This window comes from Alosa alosa, chromosome 5 (genome assembly GCF_017589495.1).
Source record: "Alosa alosa isolate M-15738 ecotype Scorff River chromosome 5, AALO_Geno_1.1, whole genome shotgun sequence".
In the NCBI taxonomy this organism is placed as follows: domain Eukaryota; kingdom Metazoa; phylum Chordata; class Actinopteri; order Clupeiformes; family Clupeidae; genus Alosa; species Alosa alosa.
Genome location: NC_063193.1, coordinates 18,680,781 through 18,708,754, shown reverse-complemented (window position 1 = coordinate 18,708,754; position 27,974 = coordinate 18,680,781). Strand labels below are relative to the sequence as shown.

The window sequence follows — 27,974 nt, the reverse complement described above, 5'->3', positions numbered from 1 at the left end:
TTAAGTTACAATATTATTTTAATAGCTCTTTGCCAAAATCCATACAAGAGTTCAACTACGTGGCTAAAAAGAATTATACTTTCATATAAAACCATTCCGATCATATTATCATAAGCTTAAATAAATGTCCTTGTTTTAAATATCAAACTAGCTGCAAAGAGAACACTGTCAACCTTCTACACTTCTGCTCACACGTTAAGACCTAGGGTATGTGAGGTAGGAGGTTTTTCGGTTTTGATTTCCAACAGTTGGCAAATTAGTGTCGTACAAAAGCCGACGGCCTGTGCACTCCAGTAACGCAAAAGGGAGACAGATATGATGGGGATCAGAGAGAAAAAGCACACAGTATTATTTTTTATTCTGTTTTTCTTTCTTTAAATTGAAACAGTGTGCTGAATATATCCACTCCACCCATAGCTTACAGGGGCTATATTGCCCCCCTGGGAAGCCAAAGCAAAAAATAAACAATAATAACAAAAATGCAAGTAAAAAATTAATTGCAGTATGTGTACTGCCACAAGTGCTTGAATTTTTTTTTGTCTTTGTTTCTTTTTGATAACCAGAGAGACTAAATACAACAAAAGGTACATTTACAAAAGGAACCCTTCGAGTAGCTCAGAGGTACTGCATGCGTAGGGTTTCGTCAATAAATTACATCAAAAAAGTATATCTCTGTTATAGTACAGCATAGACATACACAAAAAATGGAACAAAATGGAACAGAAATGGAAGAGCTAACTAATATAAAAGTCGTTCGGTGCTCTATTACTCCAAAAGAACTTTGTGTCTCATTTTCAATAAGAATGTTAAGAAACTAATTTATTCCCCCAATATTCACTGCATCTTTTTACACATGTCATTACCTTTCAGATATATAAAGAATTTTTTGTGTTGATGTGAAAACTTTTGTACACTCAAAGTAGAAATCAGACAGCTGCACAACAGCGAAGGAGCACCCAACAATGTTTTTCAAACATTATTTTCCTTAACCGCATCCTGGGATCACTTTTTTTTTTCTTTTTCTTTCTTTTCTTTTAAATATATATTTAATATATGAACAAAAAAAAAATATGCACAATATAAAGCAAGGATGCACCGTAACGCCGCTGGAGTAGTGTGTTGGGATTGTGGCCTCTGAGATTTGGCAGTTTTGTGGGGAGATCAGGCCTGGGTTGGGATTGAGGGGTTGGGGGTTCACTAGCTGGAGGTGGCCTTGGACGCATAGAGCGCCCGCAGCGTCTGCGCTACTTTGTGGGTCAACTTGTTGCTGGCGGTCAGGGGGAGTTTCTTGTAGATGATATCTGACTCCTTGATGGTATCCAGCCAAGGCACTTGTTTGCGTCCCTCTCGCCTCTTGGCCTCCGTCCAGGGGCTGTTGTAGGAGCCAGACAGCCAGCGGATGCTGTAGCCGTCAGCGGTCCTCTGTATCACGCGGGCAATCTGAGGCCGGTCCTTGTACTGCGGACGCAGGAAGGCCACCAAGTCGGATGGCTCCACGCTTTCAGACATGTTCCCCACTGCTTCACCGCTATCCCCCCCACGTTTTGCCTTCCTGGCCTGGAGACAGCAAAATGGGAGACAAAGATATTGGAAATACAAGGAAAGGTGAAGAGGAGAGCGGAGGGATTAAATTAGATAAGACAACTGAGACCAAACCATTCAAGATCTAGATGTCATACGGATCAGTATCACTTTACTAAAAAGTAAAGAAATATTTCTGAAGCCTTGATAGCAACTGCATATGTGTAAACTATTCTAGTAATGAGCACATAATACTGTATACTGTGTCCCTGAGCGGTGTCTTACCCCAGGGGTCCTGTCTTCGGTGTCGCTGTCATCCTCCTCCGTGTCCGCTGCGTGATTCCGGGGGCTGTGAGCCGGGCCAGCACTGGGGCCAGACCCCCCCAGCAGGGCGTTGATGGCTTTGTTCCGGGCGTTAGCACCTGTCTCTCCTTCTCCCTCTTCATCTTCATCTGGGTCCAGGTGGTCCATCAGCAACTTAAACTGGAGACGGGAGGAAACCGGAGACAGTGAGACAATAGCAGACATGATTATGCAGAAAACGTTTGGTGACCCAGCAAAGGCCTACAGAAATTATAGCACAACTTTAGAACTGAAGTAAAATGACGCTAATTTGGAGATCGTCAGTATGTGCGATGGGCAACTCACGTCGAGGAACTGCTGGACGATCCTCTTCTTGAGCTCGAAAGTGAGCTCAGCGTTGGCTACATTGTTGGACAGGAACTCGAGGGTCTGGCGAGGGTTGAAGTGAATATTTGCCTTCCGATTGACAGCCTTGTCATATACCTTCGCTGACTCTGTGGGGGAGTACTTGAGGATTTTGCTGTGAAACAAGCAGGCAAAAGAGTCATTAACAGCCTTTGAAAACTAGTTAAATCTTTCACCCTCTTCTTGTAATAACTTGGCTTAATTGGTCGTTTTATTTCAACCTATTTCCACCAATACTGCAGCACACCTGAGCTTCTAATATGCAACTTAATAAAGTTTAACCTGAACATCGCTGATTGGCTGATTACATGCTCAGGACCAGATTTGCAACTACATTATTCTACAAACAGGTTGGCTCTTGTGTGCAGTAGTTATGGTAGGCAGCTCACCCGTCTGAAAAGCCGTAGAGAGCTTTGAGGTGCTGCTTGAGGACCAGCAGCAGCAGGATGCCCTGCGAGGCGCGGGCGAACTCCATCAGGGGCATGGTGTCCTCCGGCAGCCGCTCCATCACCACGTCCACGTCCTCCAAGTCGGAGTCGGACTCCGACTCGGCGTCGGCTTTCTTGTCGACGGGCGGCGGCGGCGGCTCCTCCTGCTGCTCCTCCTCTGGAGGCTTCTCCTTTGTGCCGTCGTTGTCCACATCGACGTCAGGGTTGTCCAGCTCCTCCTCGCTCACGTCCACGTCCCACGCGGTGCTATTGGCCTGTCGCTCCTTTTCTTTCTTCTCCGGCTGACCGGGCTTCCGCAACGACTGGGGGTATAGAAACAGCAGAAGTCAGCGGGAGACAATATTATACAGTTATCAAAGCAAGTGTGTTCAGATAAAGAACTTAGACATAAAAGGTCATAATGGGGACTGATAGCGACTGTGTAGTGTGTAAAAGAGCACATTTGGGGAGTCTGTTTCAGAAAGAGAGCGAGAGAGAGAGCGAGCGAGAGCGAGAGCGAGAGAGCAAGCAAGAGAGAGAGAGAGAGAGAGAGAGCGAGTGAGAGAGAGCTTATGCATGTGTATGACGGGTAGTGAACACGGATGAGTGAGCACCTCTTTGAAGGTCTGCAGCAGATTGCTGCCAGACACGGACAGCCTGATGTCGATGTGGTGCATGATGAAGAGCGGCTCCTCCTGGCTCTGGTAGGGGAAGTAGGCCAGGTTGTCGGCCACAAACAGCAGCATGTTCACCTCCACCTTCTGCAGGGCCGATAAAAGCACATTCACGTTAGCCGCACATGGACACACTGTACAACTCTTCCCCACCGTAATTTAAATGGAAACATTGTTGTAAACAACAGTAACAGCCTTATGTAGTTGTATTCATTTATTTATTTATCAGGGGTGTGATTGGCAAAGGTACAAAAAAAGGAAAATATACGGAGTGACAACCCCCACACACACACACACACACACACACTGAACTTGAATCAAGCATTCTTCAGAACGCAGCTGATCAACCCGTCTACTTTCACTTTCAATGAAATCCACTAGTAAACAGAATACACTACTTGCGGCGTGATATTCGGAAAGATGTGAAGCACGAAACCCGTTGTCATTGTCGGCGGCCTGTTATAGCCTACATAATGCATAATGGCCTGTGTAATACAGAATAGCCTACCTTTGACCGACAGGACCCCCAAAAACAAATCTCAGCGGATCTATACGAATTGCGTGGGTCTCATTTTCAAGTCGAAAAAAACGGAATTCCGTTTAAAAACGGAAGAATCACACCCCTGAATTTATGAGTGAATTCGGGCACAAGAATGTCCTACAGGATTAATAAAAATACTGTCTGTCTGCTTGTCTGTCTGTCTGTCTGAGCGTTGTCTCTGAACATGAGCCACACGTCTCCCTCCTGCCAGACAGTGGCGGGAAAAGTGAGTGAGTGTGCAGCATTGCGTTTGGCTCCAGCCCTACTCAAGCAGAGCACATTTGGCTGATTAAGCTGTCATGAGAGCAGAAGGAGCAGGTGCTTCGGACAGGGCCAAGAGCAGAGGTTGAGCGACCGCACAGACTGCAGCCGTGAGTTGGCCCGCGAGAACTTCACTTCTCAGTCCACACTAAATACTCACGGCCGACGCAGCCCTCTTGCAATCATCTGTCATTTACCTGTCTTTCCTTTTTTAAACCCGAGTCAACTGGAAGAGTGCTGCACCAGTAATGCCAAAAGTAATGAGGCACAAGTACTCCCAGGGAACTCCACTGCTTTCATTTACTTGTCTTTCCTTTTCAAATCAAAGTCAACTGGAGGAGTGCTGGGCTAGCAGTGCCAAGGGTAATGAGACACACTCCCAGGGAACTCAACTTTCTTCACTGAGGTGCATTTTGGAAATGCCCTTTTGTAACTGCAGTGGGAGGTCTGTCTCCATCGCCATGTCCCTCCCACACTCCCCTCTCCGGGGGCGAAGAGGCCAACTCACCGAGGTGTCATCGAACAGGTTGAGGAGCGAGATGAGGAAGGCGCGGCGGTGCTGCCTGTTGCTGCGCACCATGGAGTAGAGCTGCGCACACAGCGCGCTGATGGACTCCTCCTGACGGAAGCCCCGGATGATGCCCTTACGCTGGGCCATGATGGCCTCCTGCACCTGGTAGGACATCTTCATCCCGGCCGCAGCCTTCATCTGCAGGGGTGAAGAGAGAGACATACTGTTGATGTGCATGTTCATTATTGGATTCAATGTCCTATATCTGGGGACTGCTTTGGCAATACAAGTGCCTAAGGGGACGGAGTTAAGAATTGTTCATATATACATCTGTCAATTGTTCTGTCACAACTAGCGGAGAAAGATGCTGGTCCAGCCCAAAGACAGAGTAAACACCTGCACGGGGTCAGTTGTGTCTTATGTTTTAGTGGACTGTGACTTACGTGAATGAATCCGCTGTATTTCTTGTCAATCTCCACTATCTGCTGGTCTGCCTTGTTCCTCATAGTTGGCTCTGTGTCTGTTCCCATTGCAATAAGGTACGGAACACACTACACACAGAGAGAATGAGAAGCATGAATAAGCATTTTCTTTGTACATAAACAGGTTATTTATATACAACAGAATATATAAATAGTCAATGGAATTTTAGAACAATGCAAAGTAACTCCACAATAAATCCGTACCTGCACAGGGTGGATAAGGCCTTGGTTGAGAGTGAGGGCGATGACGCTGAGGGCGAAGTGGCGCACGTTGGACTGTGTGTGGAAGAAGGCCTCCAGCACCTGCTTCAGATAGAGCTGCATGATGGAGCTGCTCATGCCCGACGTGATGTCGCCCATCTCCTTCAGGTCCTCCTGCTTGGACAGCTTGTTCCCTGAGCACAGGAGGGTCAGACCAAGACACAAAGGTCAGAGGTCAGCGTTCAGGGTCCTTTACGCATCTTTGGCCCTCGCTCTGACAGAGGTTATATGCTTTATGTTACATCATATCTTGGGGAAGGCTAAACCTTTTGTAGACCGTCAAGGGCTGCCAATAAACTGGGAGATGATCAAGGTTCATGCAGAGTGACAACTTGGCTGCAGCACATGCAGCTTTACTGCCTGCTTTATCATACTGGGGGCAACCGTGGCCTACTGGTTAGGGCTTCGGACTTGTAACCGGAGGGTTGCTGGTTCGAACCCCGACCAGTAGGAATGGCTAAAGTGCCCTTGAGCAAGGCACCTAACCCCTCACTGCTCCCCGAGTGCCACTGTAGCAGGCAGCTCACTGCACCGGGATTAGTGTGTGCTTCACCTCATTGTGTGTTCACTGTGTGTTTCACTAATTCACGGATTGGGATAAATGCAGAGACCAAATTTCCCTCACAGGATCAAAAGAGTACTATACTGGACTATGGCGCAACATGTCTATGGGAAACATAAATCATATAGAATCCATCTGGCGACAGACGCCACTGGTGTGCGGGTGCGTAAGAGACTCACACTCCCTGTCAGCCTCCAGCATGCGCATGTCTTCCTCCTGCAGATACATCTGCAGGTTCTTCAGCACCTGGATCTTCAGGTTCACCGGGCTCTTCACGTCAGACAATAGCCCGTTGTAGAGGCGCTTCACCTCGGGAATGAACATCTGGCTGGGGTGCATGATGAGCAGGTTGCCTGTCAGACGAGGACAGCACAGGTGAGACGATGGAGGGAACAGATCAGGTGAAGTTATACAGAGATGAGTGATGCACTAATATAGTGGTGGCGTTCCCTTCCTATTGTTTTGCTTACACCATTATCTCTGCTTACGAACCCCACGGGAGTATAAATGCTGTATTGATGTATGTCTAAGGGAAAGTAGAGGTATTTCCTGCGCATAAAACCACTGCCTATTCGCAGTGTGTAAATTACATTATCCATTTCTTTACTCAGTTGCATTGCAGTTGCAGTTTAGGTATTAAAAGCCCTTTGTGGTGAAACTAGTGTTCAGAACACAATATCTGATCAATATAAGACTTACTTCTTTGTGCCAAGGAGCCTATGATTTTGGTGCGGTTTGTTTATGTTTTTTTTTTTTCTTTATATGTATGCAGGATTACACAGAAACGTTGGCCTGGTTTTCATGAAATGTGATGGAAAGGTGAAGCATGGACTATAGAAGAGCCCGTTTGGCCTTGGCAGAGGTCTGCGCTCTCCAAGTGCTCTTCTAGTTTAAATACACAGCATTAAGTGTCTTAAGTGTCTTCTGCAGTGTGATTTTGCATTTTGCCTCAAGGAATGGAAAAAAGATGTAATGTACTTTTTTATTCTTACCTAAACCAATGATGGCTTTCACTTGCACTTCCTCATCCTCATTGTTTATGAAGTACAGAAGGAGTTCCAGAACCTTCTCTTTGATAACAATCTAGAAAATATGTTTTTCAAAAATAATGAATTTTATGATAAATATTGAAACAAAGAATCAACCATCAACACCGAAGGCAGGATGCGTCACCCAATAAGAACTCACTTGGCTGCTGCCCTTGAAGCGCTCCAGGTCAAAGTCGAAGTGGCGACACAGAGCGCCCACAGTGAAGAGGGAGCGCATCAGGATCGGACGCTTGGCGTCCGTTATGGAGTGGTTGGAGTCCTGCTGGTGATGGACCTTTAGCTTGGTCAGGACACCTGTGGAGCAGCACCACAAACCATCACCCAGCCATCACTGAGAACTCACTGAGCACATCCCTAAGCAGGAAATCCTCACTGGACATTCATTGATATTCATTGAATGTCCAGAGGTTCTGCGATGTACGACTGACTGAAGGTACTTTATTATGCATCAAATGTAAACATCAGAGGTGTTGAGCTTACCGTAGTATCGATTAAAACAAGCCCAAACAAACTTGTAGTTGTGTGTCACTTTGTTGACCACTGCACCAAGGCAGCTCACACAGTGTTGGACCACCTGCGGAATAAAAGAACAAGCTTTCAGGAACCAAAGCAATGTAAGTCCTCGAAATTGTGAAGAAGTGCCTCCTTGTAGTTTTTTCTGAGGTCTAAAAGGTGACGCACCAGCATGCCATATTTGATGATGAGCTTCATCAGGTCCTCCTCAATTGTGGTCAGGAAGCTCTCACTTGGATGCTCCATCAGAGGCACCACCAGCTCCAAGATCTTCGCCACGTTGCAGATCACCATGAAGTCATTCGTGGACTGCAATTCACCACCAACATTGTCAAACATTATTTTACAGAAATGAGAGGCCATCAATGAGACCTTTGAGACCATCACTGAATGTAAAGTCAACGTACAAATAGGCATAATAAGGTGATTTATAAATATATCCAGTGTTGTTATGGTAATGGGTTGAATAGTGAAAAGCTATCTTACGTTACACTTGGTGGTCAGGTAGGGCTGCATAGTCATGGCATGTTTGACCATGAAGTCGGCCTTGACTTTACTGAACAGATAGAGGGTGGTGATGCAGGCGACAAGCCGAGTGGAGTTCACATTCTTATGCTCTGCAGGAGACAAAAAGAGGGTGCTCTGAGTTCATCCAACAGCAAAGCAGTGGTGTAAACATGCCAGTTCTAGCTGCCCTGGCTTGACTGACTGAACATTTGATGGTGATGAGCTTTTGCTTGGATTCTAAAACTGCAGTGTACTACATCTACATCTGCTTTCATTCAACTGTAGGAAGCACCACTGGAAACCATAGCATTGGTTGACACATGGCTAGTGTAGATTAACACGTCATGTTTTTCCTCTGTTACCTGAGAGGGACTCCTCATAGCGCAGGATGTGATCCACTAGACTGTCAACCAGCTGCACACAGGCCTTCCTGGTGGGCTTGTAGGAGGAATCCTCCTCAGACTTCAGCAGCTGAGACACAAGAAGGAATGGACACATATTACAGCACTTTTAAACATTTATTGTAGATAAAGCAGAGCCCATATAAATTTGTTTCCTCAACGGGAGTCCCATTATGTTATTTCTTGGACACTTACATTCTGCAGAAGCTGTTCAAACCAGTCGTAACCACTGTCTTGGCAAGCAGCAACCTATGAGGATTTCATTTTGAAAGGTTGCATTTATAAAACAAAAAAAATATTACAGCAATATTGAATATTAAAGATCATTTTAATCTACAAAGACACACTAGAGGAACAATGCAAACACAAGTCCACTGAAACTATGTGCACCCACCACATCTGTGATGTTCAGAATCTTCCTGTTCATGGCCTCTTTGTCGTTGCCTGGAGTTGGGGTGAACCACAACTTCTGGAATGTCTCATTGACCAGTTTCTGTGAGTCAAAAACCAAACAAACAAAAAGTGGTCAAAAAAAAAAAAAAAAACGAGTACCTCTTACAAAAAATCTAAACTAAACGAACAAACGAACAAAAAAACTACCCATCACCCTCTAAATGCCTTAATAGCTTACAGCTTAATGGTGATCACCATGATAATCTAAGCATTTTTAAGACAAATGCAGATAACTCATTTTGCCTTTCCATGGAAAGAGAATAGATTAAATATATGGAAAACATATCGGAATGACCGCAAGTGTGGCTGCTGTTCAGCAGTAGGTTTGGGTCACCTTGATGCCCTCTTCGTCATTGACCCTGCGGATCATCTTCACACACATCTCGGTGATCTTGCTGAAGGTGGGCTGTTCCAGGCAGATGTCTCTGAGGATCTTAATCACCCTCTTCCTCACACTGATGCCCGTGTCCTGAGGAGAGAGCAGGGAGAAAACATGAGCAGCTGCTATCACCTCTCTTAAGAGCACTGCTGAGTCAGCCAAACTTACAAACGCACACTGGGGAATGCTCAACAAAGTAGCTGTGAGCAACATTATGGAAATAAAAGGGCTTATTAATGATTAATTAATGTTATAATAAGCCTGTCAAAAATCTCTTATCCCAAACGTGTTGCCCAATTGTCCAAAACCATTTGTGAAACACACTTAGGTTCCACAGGAAAAGCCATCTTTAGATTTTAAGAATTTAACACTCCACAGTAACCCTGCCCATCTAGAGCTAGAATTGTGAACAGACGGAGCTTTGCAGGCTCTTCACATCCAGCAGGCTGCTGGGGAATGAGCACGTACCAGTATCCTCTTGATGAGCATGTCGTAGTACTGCTCTGTGAGCTGGGGGCGGCTCAGCACGAAGCGGCCCAGCAGCTCCACTGCAGCCTCCCGCACGCTGGTGGACGAGTCCATCAGACGCCCGTGAACCCCGTTCTGCATGTCCTTCTGCAAGGAGAGAGGGCATACGCCATACGGCAGCTTCAGACTACTGAAAGACACCCTGCAATCTTCCCTATGCATTCTAAATAAATACAAAATATAGTTACAAAATACATAATACTTATATATTACTATAAAAAGACAGTAATACAGGTTGTTTAATTAGAGGTAAAGAGAACTTGCTCACCCGTGCCAGTATGCTGGGGTCCACGGCCACCACCTCGGACAGACATTTCATGGCTTTAGTCCTGACGGCTATGGCACTCTCGCCCAGGACCCTCAGGATCTGCAAAAGCAACAGCAAACAGACATGTTGCTCCCATCAGGGAAAGGACTGACCAGACGACCTGCACTACAGCCTCTAAGGAAAGGTTTGGAGGGATGCAAATAAATGACAGCATTGTCCAGTGTGACAAATTCTCACCTGGGTCAGGTAGATGTCAAAGCTTTGTGCGAATGGCCTCATAGAGGCTAGGTAGCGCACAATCAAGCCTGCATCATCATAGTCCACAGTGTCTGAGTTCATTCTAGTGAAGAGAAGGGGACAAAATCATGTACTGAATCATGTTTCTATTCACACGTAAGCAGTGATATAAAGGTGATGATAGAGAGAGCATTTTTTAACAATGCATTTTAACGATGTTTGTGCACTTTCCTACTTTAACTGTTAACCCATGTGTGCATAAAGTATAAAAATAGTATGTTACAAAAAATGCCCAGAGTTTTTTTTTCTGTAGGCAGAAAGGATGCAGGAACATGAAATGTGGTTTGATACCTCTTAGGACAAGTGGTCATACATACCCTAATTTCCTGCCTATTAATCAAGGTTTATACATTGATTTTGCCAAATTTCTTCAGCTATGAGGTTAATACACAGGAGCAGGCTATACATGGGAATGCTTTTATTTTCTTCATTCTTCTTTATGATTAAAGCATGATCTGATTCTGAAGCACTGGGCTATTGAGCACTAGGGTTAATACATGGTACTGTTTAATTTTAAGTTTTTTAATCTGCGTAAAATCGCTGTCCTACGGTTTATACACAATGCACGAGAAAATATTGTATATTAAAAAGGTTCTCCTGTGTGGGTTAGGGATGCTATTAACAACCCACCAAATTGCAACCACATTTAACAGATGTCTTTAAAAGGATGTTGTAAGTACCTGAGTGTATTAAACTGGGCAGGAGTGGTCTTGATTATGTTGCGCAGGAACTTCTTGCGGGCCTCGGCCCGCTGCATGATCTCCCCAGTGCTCTTGAGCTCCTTGGCGTGACGCCGACCCTCCGTGGACGTCCTCGTCCTTCTCCTTCTCCTGGCCCTTCTTCATCGCCTTCTCCGCCTCCGTGGTGGAGTCCCTGAACCACTGCGCTATGTAGAACTTACGCGCAAACTGAACAACAAAGTGGTGAAATGAGGAGATGAACGGACATATCCAGTGTTGAATGAGCACTGACATCAGTAGAGATGTATGTGAATATACTGGCTTACGGGAGCAAGGAAATAAATAAATGTCTTCAACTGTTTTTTTGAGACAGTATTGTATTGGGAATTTAAACCACAGTGACACATCGGGCCATGGTTACCCAGATTTACCAACGTTTTCCCAAAGAGAGGAGTGCAAACTACTAGAACAAGGGGGCAAAAGAAACATCAAGATAACTCACAATCAGTGCAGGTGCAGTCTCTGCATTCTCTTCCAGATGATCGAGCAGAGCCTTCTGGAGCTGCTGGATCTCATCATTACCTGAGGTCTGGAGAGAGAGGACGCAAAAGGCAAAGATCAAGAGTCAGAGCTCAGGGCATGGAGGGAGCAGACGAGGTGATTCATTAGAGTGGAAATGAAGTGGAAATGAATTCAAAGTGATTAAATTCAGCAACACATGTAATTACCGGTGACACATTTAATGAGTTAACACCAATTACCAGTTTCCCTTGCGTAGCCACCCCCATTCACAGGCTAAAACTAAACTTTGCCAGTTCATGCAGGATCACATTCTGTGCTGCCTTTTGAGTTAACACCCTGCATTGAATTAACTCTTGAGTGGTAAAGTCTGTATGTATGTGTGGGGGGAGGTTGCTCTGGCCTGTACCTCTTTGAGGATGCGGTCTATGGTGCGTTGGTCCATGTTGCTGGTGATTGCGTCTTTGCGGAGCCTGGCCGCCACGGTGCCCAGGTAGTCCAGCGAGGCCACCCTGAGAGCCATCTCTGTCTGCTTATTACTGAACTGGTGGACCTGAAACAAGAACAGAGAGAGTTAGGGCTACAACAGGTAGTTGTGATTAAAATAGATAGAAAGATGTAATATGTAAGAAGAGTAAATAGGTAAGAAGACAAGAGGAATAAGAGCTCCAATGAGGGTGTGTGTCTGTGTGTGTGTCTGTGTTGTGATGATGGATACTATTAGTGAGGAACTGACCAGTAGTCTCCCCAGCAGACTGAGTAGCAGCTCGGCTGCTGGCCACTCGGGCTTGTTGACGGTGGACAGCAGATCCTGCACAAAGTTCTCAAACAGTGGCCGGTAGTCCTCCTCCCCCTGCTTGCTCCCACACCTAGAGGATTGAGGAGACATCACAGACAGTGGGATTAACCTCCACCATGTCCCCTTCATACACACCATGCCAAACTCAGAGACAACAGAGAAAGTGAACTCACTTCTTGAGGAACACAGAGAGAAAGTTCTGGGCTGTCCTCCTGGCTGTCTCATAGGAGGTGTTGATGAGAACATCCTCATCCATCTGTGGACACAAGAATAAACTTTACACCATTGAAAAAAAAACGGATCTATTTCTACCTACCTACCAGCTCAATTCATTTTGCATGGTTATAACAATGAATCAAGGCCATATGCAATGGTTCTCAAACTTTTTCTGTCATTCCCCTATTTGAAGGTGGGGAATTTTCAAGCCCCACCGGACCCCATCAACCCGGCAAAATGGTAACGTTAAAATACTTTTTTATCTTAGTTCCACATCAGCCTACATATCCTGTCTCAGTCCACTGGATCAGATATTAGTCAAATTCATATGTCAGTCTGTTAATGACTCTTATGTTTGTGTGTGCCTATTTTGTTTTGTATCTGTGATCTTCCTTGTCAAAAAAGAAAAGGCATTATTAAAGATAGGCACAAAAGAACAAACTTTCTCCTGTTCCTAACGCCCCACCTGTCATGTCTATTCCCCACTATTGGGGCCTTCCTCATACTGAGAAGCACTGGCCATATGTCAGGTTATAAGTGATTATTTGCCAGCTATGCTACTACTGCTACCTGACTGGTGTGTTCTTGGAGGGGCTGATGGACCAGTGACTGTGGGGATTTCTTACCTTACTCTCCTCAATGGAGTCCTGGTCAGAGGGCAGATGGACCACGCAGTGGATGAGCTGCAGCACCAGGGCAGTCACCATCTGGATGTGCACGGACTCACCGTCCGCGTCGCTGCTGTTCAGCCTGTCAGCACACAGCCCGTCAACACAGCTCTGCGTTAGTGTCTCACGGCCTAACCATCTGCTTAACACCTACTGGGTACAACACTGCGGTAGGGGGGAGGATGTGAAGCATAGCATGTCAGCCAGTGTGTGTGTGTGTGTGTGTGGTGTGTGTGTGTGTTGGGGTGTTTTTCGTTGGGGTTGGGGGTGTCGAGGGTGTGGTGGTTGTCACCTGAAGTTCCTGAGGCTGCGCTTGCTGGTGGGCAGTCTGGCCAGAGAGGTGAAGATCTCCTCCAGGATCAGCTGTCTGTGCTTCTCGTAGCGGGAGAACACCTGATTGGGCACCAGAACAAAGTCAGTGAGCGAGGATGATGACAGCATGATGAAACAGCAGCAGAGCCGCCCAAGCGTGTGGTTACTGCTTTCAGCGCGCCTCTGCAATCGGAAATCGGGCCTTCTGGGTCCGTGTGAAAGTGTTAACTGGGACAGCAGCATAATGGTTGTTTTTCCTGAGCTTACTGAGGCTGTGAGAGGAGGAAACTCACCACGGTCACCAGCTTGATGGCACACAGCTGCAGCTCACTGATATTTTCCACAAAGAAGGGCGTGATGCCCATGGAGGACACCTGTCAGGAAGTAAGAGAGCGAGACCATTAAACAGACAGATCGCTAGTGGCAAGGGAAGGACAGAGTGAGAAGGATGGAGAGAGACAGAGACACCAAGGCAGAGGGAGACACACAAACAGAGAGAGAAAAAAAGGGAAAGAGCTAGAGATGGAGAAAGAGAAGTGTGAATTCAGAGGCACATACCTGCAGGATTGTGGTGTCTGTCAACAGTTGGATATCAACCAACTCAGAGATGCTGCTCACAACGTCGCACACTTTGTTGTAGAGCATGATGATGACTCTCTGCTTGCTCGTCGAGCACCTCGCCCGCTTGGCTCTGGAAGTCAACAGACCTCCTGCAACAAACAGCACAAAGCTTCAGTTTGTAGATGTTTGGGATTAATAATGTGTGTGTGTGTGTGTGTGTGTGTCTGTGTGAGCATCCATGTATCTATCTTTACTGTAGTAACTCCAGTAGTTCCAAGAGCTGAGAAATGCCACCAGAGGATTTTCCATATTACACCTAAGCTGTAAATACCAATGACATACCTACACCCCTACCCTACCCCGTGTCTACAAGACCGGCATCAGATCACAAGACTGTCCACTCTAAAGGTGTCCCGGAGTCTCCTCACCTCCCTGAGGGTCCACCCGGTACACAGGGTCGTACTGGGGGTAGAGCGTGTTCTGCAGGTGGAACTTGGTGTACTGCAGGGTCCTCTCAATCACGTCCTCGATGTAGACGGCCTTGGGCATGTGCGGCGACGTCATGATGTTGAGCGCCGTCAGGCACGCGTCCGCTGATTTGGTGACGCGCTCCATGATGAGGTCCCGCCACAGGCGCTCCTCATCCTCTGTGTCGTTCTCCTGGGTGAGGACAGACACGGGCGCTCAGAAGATGCGATGTGACTAAATGACAGATCAGGGGTTCCAAGGCTCCTCTGAAAGTTCCAGGCTCCCCAGTCACTTTTCCTGACATTGTAAAACATCCCCCCTTTTCTAGAACTACTGAACCATGAAACATGAACATCTAAGAGGGAAATTCTCCATTTCTAACATGTAACTGAAACCTCCATCAATTCCCTCACTGTGTGAAAAGGAGAGAAAGGTTCTCTCTCATCGGCTCTCTCTGGGTTTCGCCTTCAGATGATCTCAAGTGCCGCTGATGAACATTTCATATGTAGCAGAAATCTTCAATATTATCAACAGTGTGTTAAGAATAATCTCAGCAGAACTCACAGGGTTCATCAAGGTAGAGAGATTGCCCCCATCCTGAATGTTCTTCTCCAACATGCTCAACACCTTCACCAGTCTCTCAGATGGAATCTGGCAATGGCAATGACAGAAAAAGTCAAAAGGTAATACACAAACTCATTCATTACAATCAGTATGAATGAAATTATGTGTTGCTGAGCTCTTCAGGCATTGTTACCTTGCAGGTGATGCCCATGGCTTTGATCTTGGCTGACTCACTGGCTAGCTCACTCAGCTGCTGTTTGCCCAGAAGCAACTCCTGTGGAATTTCATCATCATCTGCCAAGCATGAAAAAAAGGGCATGAGTTTAGGGTTCAGATCTCTGCTAGAATTCTGAATGGCTCAAACAATAGATGTGTTAAAAAAAAAAACTAAGGCATGTTGACCTTACTAATAAATAATTAAAAGATGTTAGGAAATGTATGGCTAGGCCAAGATAGGCCAAGCTATTCACCCTGTATAGAGAAGTCAACATCCTCAAGGTTTTCTAGAATGCTGTCCAGACTGGCAATGAACCTCTTAAAGGTGGATGACTCCATCATTTCTGCAAAGACATCATGTCAATACAATCGTCCAATTCAAGTGCTTAATATAGATACAGAACCTTCAGTAAATTAAAAACGGGTTGGCTACCTTCTGGTGTGAGCTTGGGCTCATATGCCTTTCTTTTCTTCTGCTTCTCTTTCTTCTGGAGACTCCTTGCAACTGCAAAAACACAGAACACACCAGTTTAGACTCTAAATATGTCGTTCTAAAATCAACACAGGATTCTACTTCCATCAACAACTCTCAACATGGAGAGTTGGAGTAACAATAAGATCTCACAAGATCTCACAAGACATCTGATCTAATGGTACTGAAGATTGCCTAAGTCATTTTAGATGGACACAGGAGAGGTGTTCAACTCCTTGTGCTGTAGGCAGGGCATTCCCCATACTCACCATCACTCAGGCTGGGAGGAGGCGGTGAGTCCCGGTCGGAGGTGTCAGGGCTGCGGTCTCCATAGCGACTGCGTGAGCTTATGCCTCTCCTGGACTCGGGTTCCTCGTACTCCCAGGCTCTGTCATTGTCCTTCCTCTGGCGCTTCCTCACAGCTGGGAACAAAAATATAAACACAAACTGGTTAGGAGCTCACTCGACTCACAATGGTCAAAGAAATCCAACTGGGGAAAAGTCATTCTTTGTTTTTCATTTAAAAACACAACTGAGTTTTAGGCAGTCTGATGCCAAAAATCAATTTAGATGGCTTTGTGCCACACTGTCAGACAATCTACAGTACATTACGAAATATTATGTGTGTCACTGTAATACGTCTACTTACAGTCTCGCTCGGGTTCACTGTCATCTCCAGAGCTGACCTCTGCATATCTGGGTCTGTCATTGGTTGCGCCTCGTCTGCGCTTGCCAAGCTTCACCCTGTCAGCAGCGCTGGAGTCCATCCCTGCCTGCATGTCTGAGAGGAGAGACACGCAAGGGTTCTAGCTGTGCTGTATTACAGTCACGTCTACACTGTTCAAAGTGAGCATCAGGTAAAGCCAAACGTTATGATTCTCAGCAGTAGTGTGTTATTACTGTATTTGTAAGAGCTTATCAGTGGCAAAATTTCAGTTAGAGCTTCAACAAGTTTACTGTCCCTTGTGGCACAGTATTGCCCGCCTGATAACTAATGAGCATATACTGCAGCTGTGCCAAGTTCTGACATAGCCAAGTTGAACGCAGCAAAAATGAAAACAGATACGCCCAAGGGACTAGCCATTTGGGAGCCTCCAAGTCAACAAATACATTTCTAGTTCAGCTAATAGCTTGTAAAACATAACACAGGTGCTAAATATCCATCATGGGTGTTGACTGTTGAGCGTTATATGGCTTCAGCAGAAGCAACTCTCACTTAATAACTACAATTTATTACAAGAATTTCCACACTACCCATCAACAACTAGGCCTATGAACAGCAAAACATTTACGGCCTGTGAATCCCTTCACATACCTCTGCTGGAGCGCTCTGAGTGGTGATGGTGCTTGTGTGAGCTTCTGGGGCTCTTGTGCTTCTCCTTGATCAGCTTCTGCACCTCCTCGTGGGACAGCTTCTGGAGCACCACCACGGGTGCAGAGCCCTTGACAATGTCCCTCTGCTGTGTTCCTTGGTCCTCTTTCCTGTCTCTCTCCCCTTCCGGAATGTTCCTCTGTGACCCCGACTGCCGGAGTCTACTCGAGCTGGAGACTCCCGGGCCCTGCTGGGACTGTTCCTGCAACCTCTGGGCATCCGAGTGGGAGTGCTGTCGAGTGGTGCCGTGATCAGCCGCGCCAGCCTCCTGAGGGGCCATCTGGGTACCGAGTTGGTCCTCCACCGCTCCAGGGTCCTGAGGGTGAGGGTCCGGTCTCCGCTTTTTAAGCGGTTTGTCTGAAATGAAAGTCAAATCACATAAACTTCAAGAGCAAAGAGCACAAGATGTCCTCATACCCTGACACACAATGGATAATATAATGCCCACACTGCGTTCCAAATTATCAGAAAATCAGATTTTCCTAAATAGTTGATGCAAATGACAGTCAGTATAATTTTTAAGTCATCAACCGTATAATTCCAATTTTATTGAACAAACCTCCCAATGATAACAGTATTTTTTTTTTAAAAATAAAAAACTCAAACTGCACTGTTCCAAATGATTATGCACAACAGTGTGTCAAGACATTGTATAGGTTGTAAAGAACTAAAAATAGTCATTTGTTTAATATTTGCAGCATTAGGTCATATATAATTAAATCAAAAGTTATTTCAATCAAAAACATCTTAACAGGCCAAGTTACATGTTAAGATAGGACCCCTTCATTGATATCACCTTCACAATTCTTGCATCCATTGAACTTGTGAGTTCTTGGAGAGTTCCTGCTTTAATGTCTTTGCAGGATGTCAAAATAGCCTCCCAGACCTGCTGCTTGGATGTGAACTGCCCCCCACCCTCATAGATATTTTGCTTGATGATGCTCAAAGGTTGTCAATAGGGTTGAGGTCAGGGGAAGATGGGGGCCACACCATGAGTTTCTCTCCTTTTATGCCCATAGCAGCCAATGACCCAGAGGTATTCTTTGCAGCATGAGATGGTGCATTGTCATGCATAAAGATGATTTTGCTACGGAAGGCATGGTTCTTCTTTTTGTACCACGGAAGAAAGTGGTCAGTCAGAAACTCTACATACTTTTCCGAGGTCAATTTCACACCGTCAGGGACCCTAAAGGGGCCTACCAGCTCTCTCCCCATGATTCCAGCCCAAAACATGACTCCGCCAGCTCCTTGCTGACGTCTCAGCCTTGTTGGGACATGGTGGCCATTCACCAACCATCCATTACTCCATCCATCTGGATCATCTAGGATTGCACGGCACTCATCCATAAACAAAACTGTTTGAAAATTAGTCTTCATGTATTCCTGAGCCCACTGCAACTGTTTCTGCTTGTGAGCATTGTTTAGGGGTGGCCGAATAGTAGGTTTATGCACACTTGCAAAATTCTTCAGGATCCTACACCTTGAGGTTTGTGGAACTCCAGAGGCACCAGCGGCGTCAAATACCTGTTTGCTGCTTTGCAATGGCATTTTAGCAGCTACTCTGAATCCTTAAATTTGTCTGGCAGAAACCTTCCTTATTATGCCTTTGTCTGCATAAACCCGCCTGTGCTCTGAATCAGCGACAAATTTCTACACAGTACGATGATCACGCATAGGTTTTCGGGAAATATCCAATGTTTTCATACCTTGTCCAAGGTAGTGATCAATTTCACGCTTTTCAGCAGCAGAGAGATCCTTTTTCGTTCCCATATTCCTTAAAACCTGTGGCATGCTTAATAATGTGGAACATCCTTCTTAAGTAGTTTTCCTTTGATTGGGCTCACCTAGCAAACTAATTATCACAGGTGTCTGAGATTTATTTCAATGATCCAAAGAGCCCTGAGACACAATACCATCCATGAGTTTAGTTGAAAAACAAAAAAGTAATGTTTGTGACACTTAAATCCAATTTGCACAATAAATTGCACAATTTGCACAATTTGGAACACGGTGTATTTATTTGAACATCAGCACCTATTCACTTTCAAAGCTAACTTTAAAACATGTATTGTTACATAAATCAGTGGTTCTTAAACCTTTTGTCTGGCCACGCCCAATAAAATATTGCCCAAGTCACTGGTCATTGGTAAGCTTGTGCACCACATCTTCGAGATCAAACACTCACTAGTCATTGCTAGAGATGCAGATAGAGATTTCAGTTAGCATAAAACAGAGCATCCAGTCCATTTCTTTCTTTTGGAGAAACAACACTAAATTGTAGGCCTACATTGTGGGCTACTGAATACCCCAATTTTAAAACCTGTTTGACTACTTTTTTTAAAATTAAGAAAACATCTTTAATTCAGACAAATGAAGCAAAACTAAAATGATAAAAGAAGGATGCATAACCCCTTCACCTGGGTATGCGGCAGTAACACCCACCTTTTTCCTGTACTGGCTCTCCTGGCATGAGTCCCTGGCCTGCCTTCCCTGCGTTGAACGGCAGCTCATCTTCTGAGGCCATAAAGTCGTAGGTGGCAGCCTTATCAGCTTGCCTGCGTTCACCTTGGGTCACCTTGCCTCTCTTCTGCTTGTGGTCAGGGGAGTTGAGCAGGAGGTCTGGTAAGCCATCTTGAGGTGAGGAGTATTGCGGAGGTGACTGCATTATAAGCGGTGGGCGGGAGGCAGCTGAACCAGAAAAAAAGATCAAGAGAGGAACAATGTGACTGCATCTGTGGTTCACAGTATATTGCAGATTAATCTATTAATTTCATAAATGAATATGTACTGGTTAAATGGTACCCCTTGTCTGAGCAGATCATATTTTCGATTAATTATTACTTAGTTATTACACATTTTTGCAAGCATTCTGAAGAGAAAAAGACTCTTCTGGCAGTTTTTTTCTCACCTTTGGGAATTCCATCTCTGTCTGGTGGTGAGCACACAGCCTGTGGTGACCTTAAAGGAAGTGAGGGGTTTCTTAAGGACTGGTCCCTCTCCTGGAAATATCCCATACAAACAGTAAACGCAGTGGTTTAGTATACCAATTCACAACACAAAGAGTTCAAAGACAGACATTTTGATCAACGTGATCTCAGATCACTCATCATGTGACCTCACCAGCAGGACGTATCCAGAGAGGATCTTGAGTTAATGTTACATGTAACGTTAACATGACGCGAACAATCACGGATACATAAAGACCCACTTTCTTCAAGGTAACGGCATTTGAATACCGAAAGTACCGTGACATAGTCCTCAATATAACGTTAAAGTCTCTACCGTTAAGCTAACGTTACAGGGAAAACTAACTTTAATGTTAACTGCTATACATCATCACCTCACAGCAGGCTTACGTTATCACAATGTTAGCATAACTTATTAACCTTAACTTTAATGCTAAAATAGTCTCTTAAACTTTTCCACATGAAGAATTATCTGTAGGTTGATGCATAACATCAACAGATTTTAAGCTTACGTAAACATGAAAACTTGTTTCCTTACAGTGGATGGCTAGCAGCTATCTTGATAACCAACGACCTTAACGTTAGATTCTAGCTGTGCAAAAGTAACCGCTAAGGTTATGCTAACAAACATTATAACATATCATATTCTGGGAAACCGGGACAGCTGATTTGACTGCCTACCTGTTGATGACCCTGTTAAATTACCTTAAACTTATCTTAAAGTGCTTTAAATACCGTTTCATAATTACCAACGTTATGGTTCGTAACTTCGTGAATTATGTTGGAATAACGTTAGCAGCTACACCTCACTGAGGACCAACATTTCTAACGGTTTACTTCAGACTCATGCGCAGACAATGAACTAATGACAGAACCTAAGAAAGAACACCTGGGGTGTAGAAGCTATTACAGAAAGCGGGTTTACTGGGTAATGCCTGAGATTTCAGTTCCAAAATGGTCAGGCTATGTACCTAACCTGGTAGGGGGTAGGTTTTGTTCAGGTTATGTTCAGCTGTTTTGACACTTGTCACACAATGGCGTTTCCTTTTGAGGAAGGTCCGAATCACAAATCATCCGTGCATGGATTTCCATGCAAGGTCACGAAAACATGCGTGCTCAACCAAGAGGCAGAAAGCACCATAGACCAATGCAAAAGAGCAAAAGAATAAAATGAGTTTTTGTGCGGAAAACTGCACCAATTCGAAATCACAATGGTTAGAGAATGTTAAATATGTTCAATATTCCTAATGGAATGCATGTCTTCGCCAAAAATTACAAAATACAATGTTATAGTAATAATGCAAATGAACGGCAAACTTTGAAATATAGTCTGAAATGAGATGTTATTATCATTGAGACAACAGGGCTATACAAAAAAATCCGATTGTAGCTTACAGCAGCTGACTATTTAGGTTAAGTTTATAACGTTGTGGACGGCCACCAAGCGTCTTCTGCCCCACGGCTGCGCGCGCATCTAGTTTTGTTGGTAAACGGGGAAACCCCTGTATTCATCGTGAGAGGCTAATAATAATACTAATAATTTGGTTTGGTTAAGAATGCTGATGAGATTTGAGATTTAAATATTTTTTAAATAGGCTACACTTTTTGCCTTTCTCCAAACTATGTGCATCGGCGATCACTCTTTGACTGGGAGTTTTTGTACAGTGTTGGAAACGCAGAGCATATCAGCAAAGCAACTGTCGGTGGTAGAGTTTACTTTCCACTAAAGCGGTTCCTGTAGCCTGGAAATCCAGACCCAAATCTAGAAAGATTTAGGGTCTGGCTATGAGTAATGAAAATGGCCCAATTCGAGGGGCGGCACCAAGCATGCATTTGATTTCAATATTGATTGCCAGAGTGACTCGCTGAGCAAATTCAAATTGTGTTCTCACGAGAACTCTGGATTTCCAAGGTATGGTTCCCGCGCAACTTCATTCATTTTCCTGGCCACAAACCTGTGAGGGTCATTAAAGTGTAGTTTCACCAACTGGCAGGTCAGCATCACTTATTTTAATTTTTCCAAATTTGCACCGAAAATATCTTTGCTTGGCTATTTCAGGCATTCCTAACATTGGCTCCATGGATGGGATGTAAGTGCCCATTAAAGCGTCATCCATAAACGAGGCAGATTATGTCAATAGGTTTCCACAGCATACATGTCCAAGTAGGTCTAATGGATACGCCACTTATTTTTGGATGCTCTCTTAATGGTGTTGGTGTTTAAAACACATTTTTATTTTAGTAATTGCCAGATGATATGTGATGCGTCAAATCTTATCACAAACGTGGAGGGCGAAATGGCCAGGGTCAGTACACAATGCCAGGAGGGTGCATTAGACCTATACCTTATTGGAATATTATCATATCCACTACATGTTAATTAATGCGTAGGCTCTAACTTGTGCAATATGTGCAATTACAGGAGAACTTGACCCATTCAATTTCTGACAAGGTAGACTAGTTTAAGAAAAGCATAATTCAAAGCAGTCAATACATAATGTCCACTAAACTATTTAATATATTGTGCTTTTGACATTAATAGGCTATCGTAAACGTACGCATTTACACAGTCAGTTAGGCTATTCTCTGCCAAGCAAGGTGTCATTCCTTGGCAGATGCTCAAGTATTGCTTTTTTGTTATTACAGCTCTCTCCTCCTCGTAAGCCTCGAGGAGAACTTGTTACTCCATCTCTGAAAAATAAGGTGCTCTTCATTTCGTCGTTTTCACTCATGGTTTCAACTCTCAATAGGTCATGAATGTGCACAACTCTAGGTTAATTAACATAGGGTTGATTGAACTAATTGGTAACCGGTGTTTTGGAACTGACAGCTCGAGTTTAGTCGCCACGGGTTCAGACATCCCAGAGGTTAAGTTTTATCTCAGTGTTTGTTAAACCTCCTTCCTGGAATACCCCCCTGACCTGTCAACAAACATTTACGCCAATGAGATATTTAGTTTTTAAAAATCTCATCTCCATGCAGTGCACTGGTAATTAAATTGTTGGCAGAATTAAAATAATGAATAGATTAATTCCATGAAACATCAATTTAATTGTCTTGTCTGATTCGATAATACCCATGTGAACTGAATAAATACCTGATTTTCATGAATGTTCCTCATGCCACCAGGGATTGTAGGGCTCAGTACAGACACTGTAATAATACAAGCATGACAACACATGATTTAAACAAATACAAGGTGTTGGCCGACAAATTATCATATTTTGATGTGGCCAAAAAAACAGCTGCACAACAAAATTAGGTTCATACTACTCTGAGACATTACCATATCTTACTCGAATTAAAATGAATCCTACTTGTTTTCAACTAGCATTAATGGTTCATTAATGAAACGTACATTTAATACATACATTCAATCTGTGCAATCGAAAAAAAAGTCTGTTTGTAGAAGAAGAGAACATTTTTTTTTCTGCTGATACGTATGAAACATGTTTATTCTGACATGAGCACTCACCTTGCTGCATCTGTTGCTGCTGATTGTAGCCAGATGGATGAGGGTACTGCATGTACGGGGCTGGGCTCTGAGGTGTGTAGGGGCTGGACACATGGCTGTTCTGGGGAAACCTGCTGCCCGGACCCGTCTGCTGGGGGACAAACCCACTACAAACGCAACCAGAAGGTAATGTAAGAAATATAGCCCAAGACAAACAACCATGCTAATGACTCAAAATTTAAAGAATGTAACAAAGCATTTAGCTTACAAAGAATCACAACAGTGATAAGCCTACTGCTGTAGGGTGGAGACTGTGTCAAACTCTATTTTTAAACTCACCTTGTTGGGCTCTGTGCCATGGAAGCAGGCTGGTAATTTGATGTGGCTGGGCTGTTCTGCATGGCATTCTGGGTTACATTATATTGTGGCGTCATAGGCTGCCTTGTGCCTGTAAATATGAAAACACCAGAGCTACATTGGCACAGTGCATTTACTATGTTCTATCTTTCTAAAGATGCTGTATTGCTTTGAAGTGGGCCTCTAACTACATGTTTGTATTTAAATACTTGTGGGTATAAGGAAATCTAATGATACATCACATTATTACTATATCGGACTTGGGATAATAGTTCACATTTAAGTTTGTTTATTAAACGTTATTGATACTGATATAATATAATTTCCAGTATTGGAATTGTTAGTCTCAGAACCAGCTCAACTTCACACGGTAAGATAAGTATTGAAATGAAACAGTATTGAGGAATAGAGGAGTCCATTTTGAATGTGTATGTATGCATTTACATGTATGCAAAAATAGCCTGACCTGGTCGCCAAACTTAATCAGAGACATAATTAGATTTTAAAATGACTGGCGGATTTGTTTGAGAACAAGAGAGTTGAATATAATTATTTGCCGGCAATTGACAGGGACTATAGAATTTTGTTACTGTGAGAGGGACAGAAAACTGTCCACCAGGCAAATACTAGCAATACAGGAAGATGGGATTGGAAACTCCTAGTGGATGATGGAAGGCAACTGCACGTTCCACAGTGTATTGTTGTGACTGCTTTGAGACCAGACATGGTGTTGAGTAAGCACTCTGAGATGTGCAAAATCTTTCCGCTGTGTTTCGAGAGTGGTAGTTGTTGGTGTCTGCATCAAGGGTTTGCGTGTTGGCTGGATATATTGCCGGATCATAAACAGCCACAGCAACGAAGTGGAATGACTGAAGAATTTATGATATTGCTTGGTATGTTGGTATATTGCTGATGGGATCATAACCAGCCACAGCAACAAAGAGGACAGCACAAAAGATTTTGTGATATTGGTTGGTAGTTGATATCAATGAATTTGTTGGTGCCCCCATCGATGGCTTGTGGTTTGGCTATGTATGTTGCTGATTGGATCATAAACGGCTGCAGCAACAAAGAGGAATGGCCAAAGAATTTGATGGTACTTGTTGTTGCCATTATTAAGGTTTTGCATTTTGTTTGGATATGTTGCTGATCGGAATGGATCATAAACAGCCACAACAACAAAGAGGATTGACTGAAGAATTTGTGGGCATTTGTGGGTGCCAGCATCAAGAGTGTGCGCTCTTACTCTAGCTAATCGGATCATAAATGGCCACAGCAACGAAGAGGAATGACCGAAGAATTTGACGGTATTTGTTGGTAAAGAACCCATCATAAAGTGTGGCGAGGGGGTGGGTCTAGGACACCACTGTTGAGCCTTCTGTAGTTGTCATGGGCCTAATTCAATGAAACACTGATGAAGGAAGGTGCCTGCTTAACCCTAGTGAAATACTCTGTAAGGCTGTTCTGTTGGTGGTGGGGGTTTTTTGCCCACAAAAGTTGCTTTCTTAGTGATTTTGTTTTTGACAGTAAATAGACTTGATTGTTGATCGGTTGCTGTGTGACATCGCCTATCCATAGAACAAGGATTTTACCATCTCTCCTGTGTATATCTGAAATATGCGAGTACATTTTGATTTTACAAAAAAAGTTACGCAAAATGTGTCACTTACCATCTGGAGTCCCATATTGAATTGGCATATTTTTTTCCCTGAAGATATTGGGGCTCCTGGACAGAACAATCTGTAGCAGGACTGGCATATCACCTTCCAAGTCATCTCTGCCCAGGTTGTTCTTCAGTTCTCTATTGGGTACACAGTTTGATTTATGTTTAAATGCAAAGTGGTGTGACAACTTTATTTGTGGACCATTCATGAAGTATTTGTTACTTTTAGTAACTACCGTATTAGGAAAGTGTTTATTACATTAGATACCTGTATATTGTTGCAAACAGTGGGAACAGGGATCAACTCATTTTAACATAAATATTTTCTCACAGCATGATACTCGGAGGAGAACTGGAGATACTTACATGTGTTCAGTGGACACCTGGCTGAGACTCTGAGACAGCTGAGCCACCAGATTCTCATCCTGGCAAGCCAGAAGACAGCTGACCTTCTCAGCAATGCTGCCATTGTACAGTAAGCTCTTAGTGGTGGTAGCAGGGTGTGGGGAGGGAAGGGGCAGTTGGTTCAACACTGCAAGAAACAAAAGGAGATATATGAAACAATCACTAATACACCTGCTATTACAAGACCAGAACACCTCACTCGAATGTCTTAGCGCATACTTACAGTCTGTGAGACTAGTGATTCCTGCTACAGTGGTGATGGGGACATGGGGCGTATCCCCATTCATACTGGAGACAGGGTCAGGTAATTGTGTTGACGCACAGATTGCTCAGTGTTCACAGCTCTCTGGCCTCCTCTCACATGACAGTGGGTCTTCAGAAAGTTCATAAGTTGATGGAGGAATTAAGCAGACAAGCGTTGTTATTATTATTTTCATTAATTAAAACTTCGCAAACAACATGAATGATTAATACATTGTCTGTTGCTGTTGGTCAGCAACTCACCATAAATATGTGCGCTTGTAACTACTAAACTCATAGGAGTTCAATGCATTTAGGGCAATATGTTATCATACTTTAAAAATGCACACACTTACGTTAAACATCATAGCTACATTCGCCATTTGGCTAACGTTACTAAAATGATTAACGTACTACGATTTCAGCGTTTATATTTCCGTGGTTGCAACAAGGATGTACGATGAAGTTTGTTAACGTTACTGATTGTAACCATAACGTTAGCTAACGTTAGTCAATGATCAACATCATGTTCGATGAAAACATATAACGTTACGTTATAACAAAATGGTCTAACTGTGTCATTACTAAGAGATGCTGGGGCAACTAACTATAACGTCAGTATTTTGCAACAGAAGGGGTAGTTTGCTAACTGCCTTGCAACATCCAATACCTGTTAACGTTAGCTGGTTAGCTATAACATTAGCTAGTTCACTATCCTCACTCGCAACCTACAATCATCAGTTCTATGCTTGGTAGATCGATACGTTAGATCAGTTAGTTAACTTACAAATGTCTAAAGTAAGATGGATTCAATAACAGCTTCCTAGATTGTGTACGAATCGTAACTTGTTAGAAGAACATTGCTTAGCATAGATTAGCTTGCTAGCCACTGTAAAGGATGTTGTATAGCTCACGTTTAGCCACTGCTTTGAATCAACTTCTGCACAGAAAGCTAGTCAACGTTAAATGGCTAACGTTAAAGCATAAATGCAACGCTAGGAATGTTGGCTTGTAATTACATATATCTGCAGCTGTAAGGCGTTGTCAATGGTAGTGTGTACAGTTTATGAACGTTCATATGAATGCACAAAAATCAAAACAAGATGTGCTCGGTTTATTCATATCTGATCAAACCAATGGATAACGTTAAATGAACCCAGAGTTGACTAGCATCTAGCATAGCTATGCAGCTTAACTAAGAAGATAATGTCTGAGCCTTGGTTGACCACCGTTTCGCCTATTTACGTTTTTTTCCCCTTAAGAAAAACCGCCACGACCACATTAGCTACAGATAAGACACACTTGAAGCAACTTTACCAGCAAGCGTAAACAAACGGCTCATTTTTGAGAGATGTTACTATCATTACCCAGAGGCCTCCACTTCTCACGATGACTTCTTGGAATCCTCGGACTCAAAACAAGACAATCACCGCACGCATACGCCTCTCAGCGGGGAAATTGCCACATAGTCTGGCTGTCCATTATCGTCAAATCTACAGTTTATGTTAGATGTTCATGTCGATACAACGGCATGTATGAAAAAATAAAATAATTAAATGTTTTGTAAATCGCTTTAGAGTCCCAACAACTATGTGCATGCAGTTATATTTACCTGTGGTTAGGAGACTGCTATAATCAAAGATGGGCTCAGCTCTGGGTGGTATGGTCTGTGGCTCCCCCTCCTGGATGTAATACTTA

At 43.9% G+C, this 27,974-nt stretch overlaps 1 protein-coding gene across 1 annotated transcript; it reads right to left on the bottom strand.

Annotated features, from left to right (window-relative positions):
* Positions 1-27,934, bottom strand: nipbla (NIPBL cohesin loading factor a). Its single transcript, XM_048242786.1, is given in 48 exon segments — positions 1-1,557; positions 1,807-2,004; positions 2,170-2,344; positions 2,619-2,980; positions 3,272-3,418; positions 4,642-4,842; positions 5,088-5,195; positions 5,331-5,521; positions 6,129-6,302; positions 6,942-7,032; positions 7,138-7,292; positions 7,479-7,572; positions 7,680-7,820; positions 7,998-8,128; positions 8,381-8,489; positions 8,615-8,668; positions 8,814-8,912; positions 9,207-9,341; positions 9,720-9,866; positions 10,048-10,146; positions 10,285-10,387; positions 11,025-11,146; positions 11,148-11,252; positions 11,527-11,613; positions 11,953-12,096; positions 12,280-12,412; positions 12,516-12,598; positions 13,185-13,308; positions 13,519-13,619; positions 13,832-13,912; positions 14,097-14,248; positions 14,528-14,759; positions 15,132-15,218; positions 15,325-15,425; positions 15,602-15,691; positions 15,781-15,852; positions 16,089-16,241; positions 16,469-16,600; positions 17,135-17,548; positions 19,634-19,879; positions 20,100-20,190; positions 23,255-23,310; positions 23,633-23,778; positions 23,951-24,059; positions 25,639-25,769; positions 25,998-26,163; positions 26,260-26,409; positions 27,644-27,934. Coding segments are annotated over 47 exon segments (6,696 nt in total). The 5' UTR covers positions 26,324-26,409; positions 27,644-27,934; the 3' UTR covers positions 1-1,197.
* Between the last annotated feature and the right edge of the window lie 40 nt (positions 27,935-27,974).